The sequence below is a fragment of the Candoia aspera genome, chromosome 1, assembly GCF_035149785.1.
Source record: "Candoia aspera isolate rCanAsp1 chromosome 1, rCanAsp1.hap2, whole genome shotgun sequence".
Taxonomy (NCBI): domain Eukaryota; kingdom Metazoa; phylum Chordata; class Lepidosauria; order Squamata; family Boidae; genus Candoia; species Candoia aspera.
The window spans coordinates 318148437-318161146 of NC_086153.1; the positions used below are offsets into that span (position 1 = coordinate 318148437).

General features: G+C 40.0%; 1 protein-coding gene across 1 annotated transcript in view; it reads right to left on the reverse strand.

Moving 5' to 3' along the window:
* Nucleotides 1-12710, reverse strand: part of MTHFD1 (methylenetetrahydrofolate dehydrogenase, cyclohydrolase and formyltetrahydrofolate synthetase 1) — a 63560-nt gene that overhangs the window by 7492 nt on the left and 43358 nt on the right. Inside the window, exons 23-26 of the mRNA XM_063290434.1 lie at nucleotides 11753-11853; nucleotides 8295-8472; nucleotides 5448-5555; nucleotides 3914-4066 (exon numbers count right to left, since the gene is read on the reverse strand). Of these exons, the coding sequence (XP_063146504.1) occupies nucleotides 3914-4066; nucleotides 5448-5555; nucleotides 8295-8472; nucleotides 11753-11853 (540 nt within the window). The remainder of the gene's footprint in view (nucleotides 1-3913; nucleotides 4067-5447; nucleotides 5556-8294; nucleotides 8473-11752; nucleotides 11854-12710) is intronic.

The window sequence follows — 12710 nt, forward strand, 5'->3', positions numbered from 1 at the left end:
CCTTGTGAGGAGCTTCCTTCCAGAGCACACATGGGGGATCTCTTCAGCTTCTCCTTGTCTGGAGAAGCTCTACTGGCCCGGGCTCATCACGTGGTCATGGTTCCAGCCTCAGCATTGTTTCCATGATTTCGGAGGCATGTCAGTCCACCATTTTCTCCAGCCAGAAGCCTGTGAGTCTGTTTTATCAAATTCTGAGGCTATTCAGGTCTGTGGTTATTATAAGATGCTTCACTGTTTCCCTTGGCACTGTGTATGAAGACAGTTCTATTGAATTGTTCTGCATCTTCCATTGTTCAACTTCAATGGATGACTCCATGTTTTGATATTATGAGGAAGAAAAACTTGGCATAATTTTGATATGCATCCATCATGTTCTCCCTTATTTGCACTTAAAAAACAGACAGCCACCATTACTCTTATTCCCATTTTCAAAGAGATTGATTAGGTGGAGGCACAACAACTTGCTCAGTTATGAAAGATAAATTATATTTACTGAGGTATAGTTTCCTGTTTTCAAGATCTACTCTAGTAGCATAGTCTTAATGCAAAACAGAACCGTAGAGCAGATATTATAGTTTTGCTTGGATACATCTGAAATCATAATATATTTTAATGCAGCCCTTAGAAAACTTGCACCTAGTACAATTAATCATAACTGTTAATCAGTTTTTTTTCTGGAGGTGTTTCATGTATGTATATATTTATATTTATATATGTATATGTATATGTACACACGCACACGAACACAGAGAAAATAAATAAAGTAGGAATCTCCATGACAAGATCTCACCGAGGCAATCTAGTCAAGCAGCAGCATTTTAGATTACTATAATTCAGAAAACAAATGTATTGCCAGGAATGGCCCCCTCCTTAGGTGGAATGAAGCAGTTGTGTGGGCAAGGATCCAAGACAGGTCACCTCCTGATCTGTCAGCCAGAATCTTAGGTGCAAAGCCTTCCTTGTAGCTGGTAACCCCAACTAGCTGCCCTCTGTGCATATATAAATATATACATACATGAAGCAGCTCCCACTCATTCTGGGAGGTTCCTAGATGACATATTGTGAGGTGGCCAAGGTGACTGAGTGGTAAGTCTACAACTAACCAGCTGGAGAGCAAGTTTCCTTCTCCCTAAGACAGAAGGTCTTCCAGTTCAACTCTTGCTTATTTTAATTATATGCCATCTTAGTGACCAAATAGATAGACCTTCCTCAAGATGATCTGTGCCCAATCTGGCTTTAGGTCTTCCAGCAATGCATCCATTGCCAATGTGATTGAGTCGATCCACCTTGCAGTTGGTCATCCTCTTCTCTTTCTTTCCATCTTTCCCAGCATTAGAGCCTTTTCCAGAGAGCTAGGTCTTTGCATAATGGGTCCAAAACATGATAATTTGAGCCTGGTCATTTGTGCCTCAAGTGAGAAATCTGAATTGATTGATTCTATGACTCCTGCACATTACACCTTAAAAATTTCTCCTGCTTGCCCTTACGACAGTATAAGAATTCATTCTAAACAATCTATGGTTATTATTAAGTCTAGCTTTTGGTCAAGTCCTCTGACTATGAAGACAAATGTGGTGAATGAAATATATGGTGGGAATACATTTATTGAGCCATGAGTTTTTTCTGTCTGCCAGAATATAGACATACCATTTTCAGAATTCAATTTACAGGACCTTAAAAGCCAGGATTTTGAAGCAGGAATTCTGAATGGTACTTTTGCAGGCAGCCAATATGATAGGTTAACAAACGGTTAGAATGATCACTGCTGCAGACCTAAGCAGCAGCGTGTGTTAGGTCTGCAGCAGAGGGCTATAAATCTGTCAGAAGTTGCTGTAACATGCTCACAGACTAGTCAGACAAATGACTTAGCTGTTTATTCAAGAAAATAAACAGGCATAAAAAGAAGGAACAGCAACAAATCCTGCACATCAATCCTTATTTGGATTTATAATTCTCCAGTCTTATTCTATCAGACTATACAGACAAGGATTTCTTAATCCTTTGAATAAGAAAAACATTTACCTTCAAGATACCTTTGCCCTATACTGACTCAGCAGCTTATTAGGCTCAAATTACTATCTCTGGATTGGCTAAGGCTAGAATCCTGTACACACTGAATATAGGATTTACTTCTGAGTAAACACGTTAAAGATCTGTGCAAATTATAGAAGCAGCACTAGTGTGCTTTTTCTACATAAATCTTTTGCTTCTACTGTATGCCCTGATCTTTCTCATTTCTCTTAAAAAACTAAACTATAAAGGAGATTCAGTATTTTTTCACCCTAAAATTACTTTTTTAAGAAACCCGTTCAGTCATTTAAAATTCAAGATAGGACACCTATCTCCATTCTTCACTGGATCAAGACAAACACAAGGAAGACATTTTACTGCCTTGTTATTGAGGCAGCAGTTTTATGAGTATGATTTTAGAAGACGTTGAACTACAACCATCAGATCTTTGTATCTTCCCCTGAATCTGGATTTTGGCAAGATTAGAAACACATTCCCTATCTTTTGGATACATTAGCATTCTTCTTCATCCAGACCCATGGACTTCCAAAGTGAAAGCAACAACCTTCTATAGGGTATCATGGTGAGGGGCCTGGGTGCTTGGGTTCTTTCATGTCTAAAAAGTGGTGATGCCAGGAAAACCCTTGCCTAGGGTATTTGAACTTTATAGGACCTCTACCACTGCCGTATGGTCTGTTTTACTTCCAAAGTGCAATAGGTTTCTGGATGGAGGGGGAGGAGCCCTTCTTTGCTCCAGCATACTCTTTCTTTTCACCCACAGTCTCCTCTGAATATTGGCAGTATATAGAGCCAGTATGCTGTAGTGGTTAAGGCATTAGGCTAGACACGAGGAGACTGTGTGTTCTAGTCCCACCCTAGCCAAGAAGCCAGCTGGGTGACCTTGGGCCAGTCACTTTCTCTCAGCCCTAGGATGGAGGCAATGGCAAACCATTTCAAAAAAACCTTGCCAAGAAAACTGCAGGGACTTGTCCAGGCAGTCATCAGGAGTCAACATTGAATTGAAGGCACCAAATAAATAAATAAATTCCATTGAACTCTCAAGGCTACATACACACAAAAACAAAAAGAGCTGAGGACTACATATAAGTTACCCACTTTTGTTCTAACTGCAAATGGGACTTCCTACTATTGAGCTCCAGCTTGTCTTCTCATTACCATAAGCAGCATGATTTTATCAAGTAACTTGCTTCTTAAATTCTCAATCTTGTTTATTATCATTTTGTCCCATAGAAGGTAAAAAAATAAAATAAATCAACTAGTACTATTGATCAACTTGTATAGAAGACTCAAGGTTCAATTAAAACTCAAGTTGTCCCAATTTGAAGATGCCTACACAAGACAAAATGTTTTAATCTTCTGAACATTCCTACAATATGTGCTTTTCTATTTATACCAAAGAACATTTTTGGGGGCTGAAAAATACAACTTGGAAGGAAAACATGTTTCTTTCTCCACTCCTTCCTTCCTCCTTTTCTTGACCCTAAGCCAGTGATACTCCCCATAACATATGAGAAGCTAATCTAGATGCAGAAATGTTATAGCAGAGCTGTGCTTAATAGAGATCTATTTTAAAAAATCATACATAACATGTTGAAGGAAAAAGAATTCCTTACCCTTAAGGAACACACTCCAAAAACAACTCAATGAATCAAAGGCCAGCAAATAAATACTGTTTATTTCAGAGGCGGCCAACATGGTTCCTACAGGTACCAAACTGCCCACTGTGCCTGAAATGTTAATTTATAATTGGTATGAGTAACTGTATGAAATTTCAGGCAGAGTATTTTGATGGGGGAGCTTGAAGCCAAGCAACCCAATACTAAACCAATTGGATCCATCTCAATCAACTCAAGACTCACTGTAACCAAACTGTAACACTTACTGTTCCTACTAAGGGATACAGGAATCCTGCACCCACACTGGCTCGGACATCCCTGATGGGTAGGATGAATCCAGTGGGCACTCCTTTCTGCTCTGGGTCATGAGACAGCGACAAATGGGTTTTAGCCATGCAGATGGGCAGGTTTCCAAATCCCTAGATGACAGTCATAGAAGAATCAATGATTGCAAAAGAAAGGTCATCACCTGAACAGTGTGCCAGAAGAAAGTTACCAAATTGTTCCAAGTCAAATTTATTTGGCTCTAATCTTTCTTGGCTTAAGCAGATCAATTGTATCACATTTCCCCTAATTTCTAACCACGGAACAGTCTGCCTGGAACTGATAGGAGTTGGAATTCAACATCTGGAAGGCCGCAGCCCAGTAGCCCTCAGACACATATTCACACACAGCAGCCAACTGTATCTTGCGCCACAATAAATATCTAAGTTTGATCCACTTAGATGACTTTGACTCCAATCAAAATTAATGGGACATCCAATTATTTTCAACTATACTTTTGCTCTCCTAAAGGAAGTCCTGGCTTTTCAAACTATCAGTGATCTATTATAGTGCTATTGTAATCTTTCTATGTATTATGTTTAACAAGTTATTATTTTATTTAAAGAAATCACTTCAGCTGCTATGCCATTTTTGCTGTAACAGAATAGTGCATGCCTTTACAAGGATCCAGTATGTAACCTGGCCATTGGAAAAAAAGAGAACCACTGGTTTTCAGCGGTTTGGAACATATAATTCAGCTGAGATCTTTAACTGTGAATGCCACAACAGTATATTATGAAATAGCACCAAATAACCAGTGAAACTGCCAGATGTGAAAAGTGCCAAATGTATTTTAAATGGAGCCATAGGAAATTAAGAAGAAAAACCCTTAGGTAGTCCTTGACTTACAACCATTTGTTTAGCGACCATTCAAAGGTATGACAGCACCAGAAAAAGTGACTTATAACTGGTCCTTGCACTTATGACCATCACAGCGTCTCTGTGGTCACATGATCAACATTCAGGCACTTGGCAACTGGCTTCTGACAAGCAAAGTCAATGGGGGAAGCTGGATCGCTTAATGACCGCAGTGATTTGCTTAGCGACCACAGCAAAAAAGGTCGTAAAATCAGGTGTGCCTCACTTAACAACCACTTCACTTAGCAGTGGAAGTTCCAGCCCCAGTTGTGGTCATAAGTCGAAGACTACCTGTATAGCACATTGTTTTTGGAAAGAATGCTTCTGTACGTGTTCGTCTAAAAATGTGTTTGTGATATATGTAATACATCAACCAAAAGAGTCTATCCTACACTTCATATCAAGACATTCTGAACGGCATTCCATGAAAGTGCCATATTAAAGCCATGTCAAAATGCCAAAAGAGGTCTTCTCTCCCAAAAGAGTAATTTTCTAAAGAATTTTGCATTAGTTTTACTTCTTAAAAATGTAGTTGTGCCCAGTTATGCCTGCATACCCATATAAGCTCAGAAGATGCATTAAATTTATAACCCAAACATAGGATATTTGCAGGTGTACCTGTTTGGTATATTGAATAATTTTCAGCTCAGCTTCTGGCAGCAGCTCAATGTCATCTGCCCCATAGATGTTTTGTGCAATAATTCTGATCTTCTCTATAACTGGCAGCTAGGAACATGAAAAAGGGGAAAACACATCAGGCAGAGTTTCCCATATCCTCACAGTATTCTGAATTAAGACACAGCAGCCATTTGGATTGTAGAAAATCACGGCAGTTTCATCAAGCATCTTTCCCATCAGAAAATTGACTGCAATATAATTGCAATAGGAAAATGGCAAGTTTTCCATTTTCCAGCCTCTATAGACAGACAATCTTGGCCAGAGTTCCCCAATCTGGTACTCGTCAGATATGTTGGGATTTGCAATTCCCCAAACTCCTAAATCAATATGAAAATCTCAACATAACTAGGGGACATTGGCTTGAGAAAATCAATTTAGTCTAGAGCAGAATATACCCATCCTGGTTTAACTGAAAAGAAACAACTTTCTCTAGGTATTTGTCCTTTAATACAGAGAAAATGGGATATAGACTACAAGAGGGGTCCGATGCCACCTCACAAAACCTTCCTTTTAGCAGAGTGTCTTGTGCATATACTTAGTATGGACTTTTACAGGGGCTGAAGCCCATATGGCCACTCCTACACAGTTATCATGAACTGCCTTTTCCCCCTTGGCTATACACATAGACTGGGCTGAAATATCATGGTCAACTACAACCAAACAAATTACATTATGGCTTTCTGGGAATAAGCAGCTATGGCTTGGTTCAGACATCACACTCAACCACCACCAATTATGACTTAGCATGATATATGAATTACATAGGCATAAGTTATTGAAGGAGGAGAGACATGTTTTAAGTACAAGCTGGAAGTGTGCACAATGGAGTCTTGCTTTGGTCTTTCCATGATTTAGTTTATATTGCCATGTGCAGCGGCTCTTGCAGCATCTATATACTTTGCATGGAGGAAGTGCTGCTAATTTCAGCAGCGATGAGTAATTTTGTTGTGCTGGGGACTGCACTGGTTCCAACACAACCAACCAGGAGTAGCACAAGTGGGCAGAGTTACTGGTGGGGAGGCAATGACATAATAAGCACATAAGCCCATGAAAGTATGCCATGTGAATGTTCTTTCCCTCTCCTGACTGAACAAGAGTTAAAGCTGTAACATGGTGTGCTTGGTTATGGCTTAGTGAGATATTTGGCCTATTCAGCAATCTGTAGTTAAAACAACCATAGCTTGGCACAAAAGGGGAGCTAAGATACACACAGACTCTGGGAGGAAGGATTAATTTCTCCTCCCTGGGGCCTCTGGGACCTGTTTCTCCACTACTACGAAGTGACTGCAATTCTCCATACTTATTGAGATCTTTTTTCCTGGGGGGTGGGGTGGGGATGATAATATGTGCCCTGTGACAAACATACATTTTGTATACAGGTCATGTTGCATGCACATACAAAGGGGGCAGAACTTTTGTGATTTTGATGAAACTTCTGAATCCTGCAGATGACTCTGCCAGGGGTCTGGCGATACGGAAAAGGTAGCTTCATATATATATAAGTCAGGATAACACAGCATTTTAAAATTCATAATTCTTTCTTTAGGTTTTTCCATCAAGTAAGTCTCTCAAAAAGCTCCATAAAAGAAAATAGCAAGAAAGTTGACAGGATTGGCAAGAAAAAGCTTCAAATTTGTGCAAGGTACTAAAATGCTGTGCTGGTAAGAAAGAAGAAAGAAAAAATGTGGAAGGAAACTTAATGACATCTAAAACAGCATGGTTTCTAGTAAGTTTAAGTATTCCTTCAAATCATCCATCATCAAGGCACAAAGTTTTAAAACTGTATTATTTTCTATTGATTTGATCATAAAAATCAAGTTCTGGGTATTTGGAACAGCCACAGAGGACGCTGGAAAATAATTTGATTGTGCTGCTGACTCAAAGACCATGAAACCTGAATTTGATTTAGCTGGAGAGAGCCAGGATGTTTGTCTGCATTTATAAAGCTGGTTCAGCTAGTATCCCCATGGAACCCAAGGCAAGTATTTCTGTAACCAGCTGTGATAATCCCAAATATCTTATCCTGTTGTCATGATCCCAATACTCTGTTCAATAGCCAAGGTTCTTCACTTTCTGAAATTATTCATTTAAAATACTGCATAACCTCCCAGAGGAGTCCAAAAACAGGAACAGTGAATAAAAGGGGACACAGTAGCATCTAGACAAGCAAGAGGACCTTTCCCAGGGAGTCGTCTTCATGCCAGAATTTCACCCAGCTAAATTTTCCAGCATCTATTAGCAGATTTCAATGTTTCCATTTTTAAATTGTTAGCTTAAACATTTCCTTCACTATTCACTATCTTATTTTTAATAGAATTATCACATTTTCTTTAACCTTCATTAAATCATATGATTTTGGAGTCAAAGTTGACTCCAGCTGAAGGGCAAATCTTTCAATGAAGGGCATCGTAAAGCAGAGTAGTTTTAAGTTAAGATACACAGAACACCAATTTCTGCCAACTGCTGTAATTACTTGAAAGGAAAATGACATTCAAAATGACATCCACCCCCAAAGATAGGCAGGAAAAAAATAACCTCCCTCCATTATCATATTGCTATTTTCCCCATATTGTAAACCATTTGGAAAAAAATTGTCTTCCTTTCAAATACTGTTGTGTGCTTCTACGAATTACTACAATCAGCCAGCCAATGCACCTCACAGGATACACCATTCCTTTTCATACAAAGTTAGACAACAAAGCATAGTCTTCACCTATTTGTTTTACATTTCCTTCCTTAGCATTTCATTTCCCCTAAAAAGATTTAAGATTCAAAACAAAGCCTTACCTCCACTTCATACAAGAACTTGAAATGACTTGGGGCCCGTGATGCCCTCTGCACTGCTTCTGCCAATGCCACGGCTCCTTTACCCCCATCAGCCCAGTGGGTGCATTTGACAGCATCAAAAGCACCAGCTTCCTTAGCCACCCGGATGACCAGCTGTACTTCTGCCTCTGTATCTGATCTGTAAAGACAATCATTAACAGGCTTACTATTGGAGTGCCAATATACCAATACTTGACCTTTCCAAAATTTCATTAGCCATAATTAATATACTGGAAATGCCTTGCCTCTTCTTTTCTCCTAAACTGTACAAAGCATCTTTCCAGTTTCACTTTACTGAACGTCAGTAGCACACTGGGCTAAAGTTACTGCCAGCCATGATTAGTTTTGAAATTGTGAAGATTATGGCTAAAGCTAACCATAGCTGGTTCATCATGAACATTCAGCTGGCCTGTTGCTGTTGCCCTTTAAGATGACCCTGGTTCTTCCCCAGGCACTGAGCCAGGAAGTTAGATGAGGTGGCTATACAAGAGTTGTGTGCTTCTGTAGGGAGCCATGGAGATGAGGTTGGAGAAGCCATCCAGAAGCCTCCAGACAATAACAGGTGTGGAAGAAGCATGTGTTAAGCAGGAAATACAGTATGAGAAAGAGACTCAGACTGGCTGCCCCTGACTGTCTGGGGTATAAGAGGGAGGGAAAGGAAGCCACAGGTAGACTTGCAAGATTTCGTTATTAGAGCCTGTCTTGATAAAGTATATGTCATGTTCACTGTTTCAATCTACCAAATTCATCAAGTCACCACAACCCTCTAAAAAACTTGCTCCCAAGTTCATTGGTCCTTTCCCTATTGTTGGTCTTATCAATCCAGTTACTGTTAAGTTGGACCTGCCTCACAATTTGAAACACTTGCATCCTGTTTTCCATTGCTCAAGCCTGTCCACCACTCCTCCTGCTGGCATCCCCAACCTCCTCCTCCTGCTCCGATCATGATTGACGGCCAACAGCACTTTGAGGTCAAGGAGGTCGCTGATTCTCGCAAGCTTCGCAGCACCCTCCAGTATCTGGTCCGATGGAAACACTTTCCTCATCCTGAATGGGTGTCTGCTCGCCACGTTAATGCTCCTGATTTAATTCGCCGTTTCCACTTGGCTTACCCTTTGAAGCCTTCTGCTTAGTGTTTTCTTTCTTTTGGGGGGGCAGTATGTCATGTTCACTGTTTCAATGTGCGCTGTACATCGTAATGTTTCACATGCCATGGTGCTGACGCGCGTTTCTGTTGGGACGGAGCTGCTGTGAAACCTTGTACCAAGCTCTGTATCTATGTTCATTACAATGGAATGTGTTTGGGTTATGTGCTCTGTTCAAGGACTTTTCAGAAGCCATTAGGAGCACCTGGGATTGTGAACTTGGGAAGATTCTACGGGGGGAGGGATCTCATTTGCACCGAGGGTTTTTAGTTTGCATTTGGCGCGCTTCTATCCTTCTCAGCTTTCTTTGTGATCCTGCATACTATTCTTTAATAAATCAGATATCTTTGAATTCCTGCTCATGAGTCTGAGAGTGTTTTAGAATAGGCATTCATTACAGTATAGTTCTGGTCTTCTTGTGTAGTCAGTTTCCTGATCCGGTCTACCTCATATGGATGACAGTTTTGTTCATGGTGCAACATATTTTATTTTACTGCATTTTATTATATTTATCATTTTCGTTGTATTGGGTGTTTTTAACCCTTGTTAGTAGCCCAGAATTGCCTGCCAAGCAGGTGGCCATATACAGACAAATACATTCAAAATAAAAGGGAAGAATTTGGTGAAGGAAAAAATATGCAGTACCCCAAGACACACCAGAATGTTAAATCCTGGTGAAGAGCATAGTGAAGGGAAAACACCAATCTCATTGGGAGTAAACTACTCAACATTAGGGAGTGAGTAGTTTCAGACTCAGGGCCTGATGAGCGTAAAGGCTGTGTGGGGAGGGTAGAAAGAGAGCAAAATATGGCAGGAAGTCCTGCTGGGTTTTTCTACTCAGCCCTGTAAAACTCCCCAAACCCTTCAAAGAGGCCTGGGTTTGAAGCACCTCATTTCCCTGATGAGAACTGAGCCATTCCCTCAAACAGGGATGCCAGCTGGGAAACAAAGGATCTCATTCCCCTTAGCTGAGGTTGACATTCCAGAATTGCCTTTAGGGGAAGGAAAGGCAAAGAGAATAAACTGTCACTCTCTTTAACTGGACACTCACATGTGCGACTGCTTGCCTGCTTCTCACGTCTCTACACAAAGGGGCCACACCACAAGGATATGCAGAAATGAGTTGTGTGCACTGGGGCTGAGGACTTGAATCTACAAAGGACAGGATGTCTGGAGTGAAAACTATAGAAGCAATTTAGCTACACTGAGCAGAAGATGAAAAACATAAAATATTCCTTAATGGAGGTTAGAGAAACTGGGGGAGGCTTAATTTTTATTCTATTAATGCTTGCTGCAAACTATTAAGCAGTTCATCTTCATGCCATTCTGAGATCACCTCCCTCAAATCACCTGGCTGGCATGAAAAAGCCTTGCTTGTTGAACCAGGGCACTCTGATTTTTTTCAAGGTTGAAATGGAGATGCAACACAAGAGAGCAGAGAGCCATTGCAGCAAATCTCTTGTACCCAATCCTGTGCAGTTTATTTTATTTATTTAAAAGATTTGTATGGCCACCGATTTTAAAACACAACCCTGGGCAGCTCACAACAACAGTAAAAATCCCGAACTAGTAAAACCATAAAATGTGAAATATCACATTTCTATACAAATAGCACATAAAACACAGGCAAGAAGGACTAACAGATGGCTTAGGAGGAGGTAGAGGAGATATTCTACTTACCCCTACAAATGATCTGATATGCAAATATTTGCCATGTTTCCAATTACTACCCACTCAGCTACCTGTATGTGTGAACTTGGTTTCTGAAGATCTGAACTGAGGGAGACGCTTCAGTAGTGAGGTTTCCCTGTGAGGCCTGACAGTTCAATAGACCTTAGAAAAGACTTGTAGTGTTTGCCCGACATGAACATATGTATTAATATTTTAACCACATTAATTTTAAAAAATGGGGAAGTGCAAAAAAATTGTTATCTCCTGCAGTGTGATGTGATAATAGTCTAAGACTTCTACCTTAGATTTTACCACCTTGTTATCCTGCATTGTTGAAGTACTAAGGACATCTCTATAAGCTGCCAGTGAAGTGTAATTTTTAATGTGAACAAAGGAGAAAATTATTGAATATATGAAGAATAATCACATTAACTGTAATTGTTGTGATTTACATTTAAGTAAAATTTCAGTTAAATCAAATGTAATGTTACATCTAGCTTCATCCACTTAATTTATGTCTTGAACCCCTTCCTTGTGTGAGTGCATTTCAAAGAGCATATGTAGCTGGCATCCACCCAAAGCTATGTACTTTGTTCTACTTACTTGAATGTATTGACTGCCACCACTACTGGGACACCAAAAATTCTGGCATTTTGAATTTGCTTGCGCAGGTTACTGCAACCTTTCTCCAGAAGTGGAATGTTCTGTACATGACAGACAAAGAGAATCCAAGGGGTTAGTTTAGGGAAGGAACAAATGCTAAATGTTTCTTGGCAATCACCTATTGAATACTAAAGAAAGCTAGAATGAGAATGAAAGGGGAAAAAAAGATGTTGCTTATCTACATTGTTTTACAAACTTCACTTTTCCATTCACAATAAAAAAAGGAAAGACAGACTGAAGAGAAATCAACAGGCTAAACTGGATCAATTGTAATGAAATAATATTTAAATTCAACTGCAAAGTTGTTTCATTTAAGGGATTACAAGAAAAAAAAGAAAGCAACTTTTCAAAAGAACAATGAGGGAAAGAAGGGAAAAATAATTGTCCACAGCTGATTGGATGGGAAGCAAAATGTAGGTGCTAGTCTCCAAAGGCCAGTCAGAAAAGCCAGGCTTTAATTACTTGTATAACGAGCTCTGTGCTTGCACACTCCCTCTCCATCTATGTGCTAAAATTCTGCCTTTTTAATGCTAGGCTTGTTTAATTAATTTTCCATGGTGTTCAAACCTGTTTTGATATCCCAGTTTGCATATGACACTTAGATTGGCCCAAGTAAGGGACATGAGAAGAAAGAGGAAGCAAGCATATAGGCTTGCTTATGTCATATGTCATATGTCATTCTCAAGCCAATCAAACATGGGGCAATGTTTTTCGGAAGTGGTTTGCCATTGCCTCTTTCCTAGGGCTGAGAGAGTGACTGGCCCAAGGTCACCCAGCTGGCTTTGTACCTAAGGCGGGACTAGAACTCATGGTCTCCCAGTTTCTAGCCTGGTGCCTTCACCATAACAGGTACATTTCTCTGAATCTCTGAGGTATATATATTTACTGCATATACACT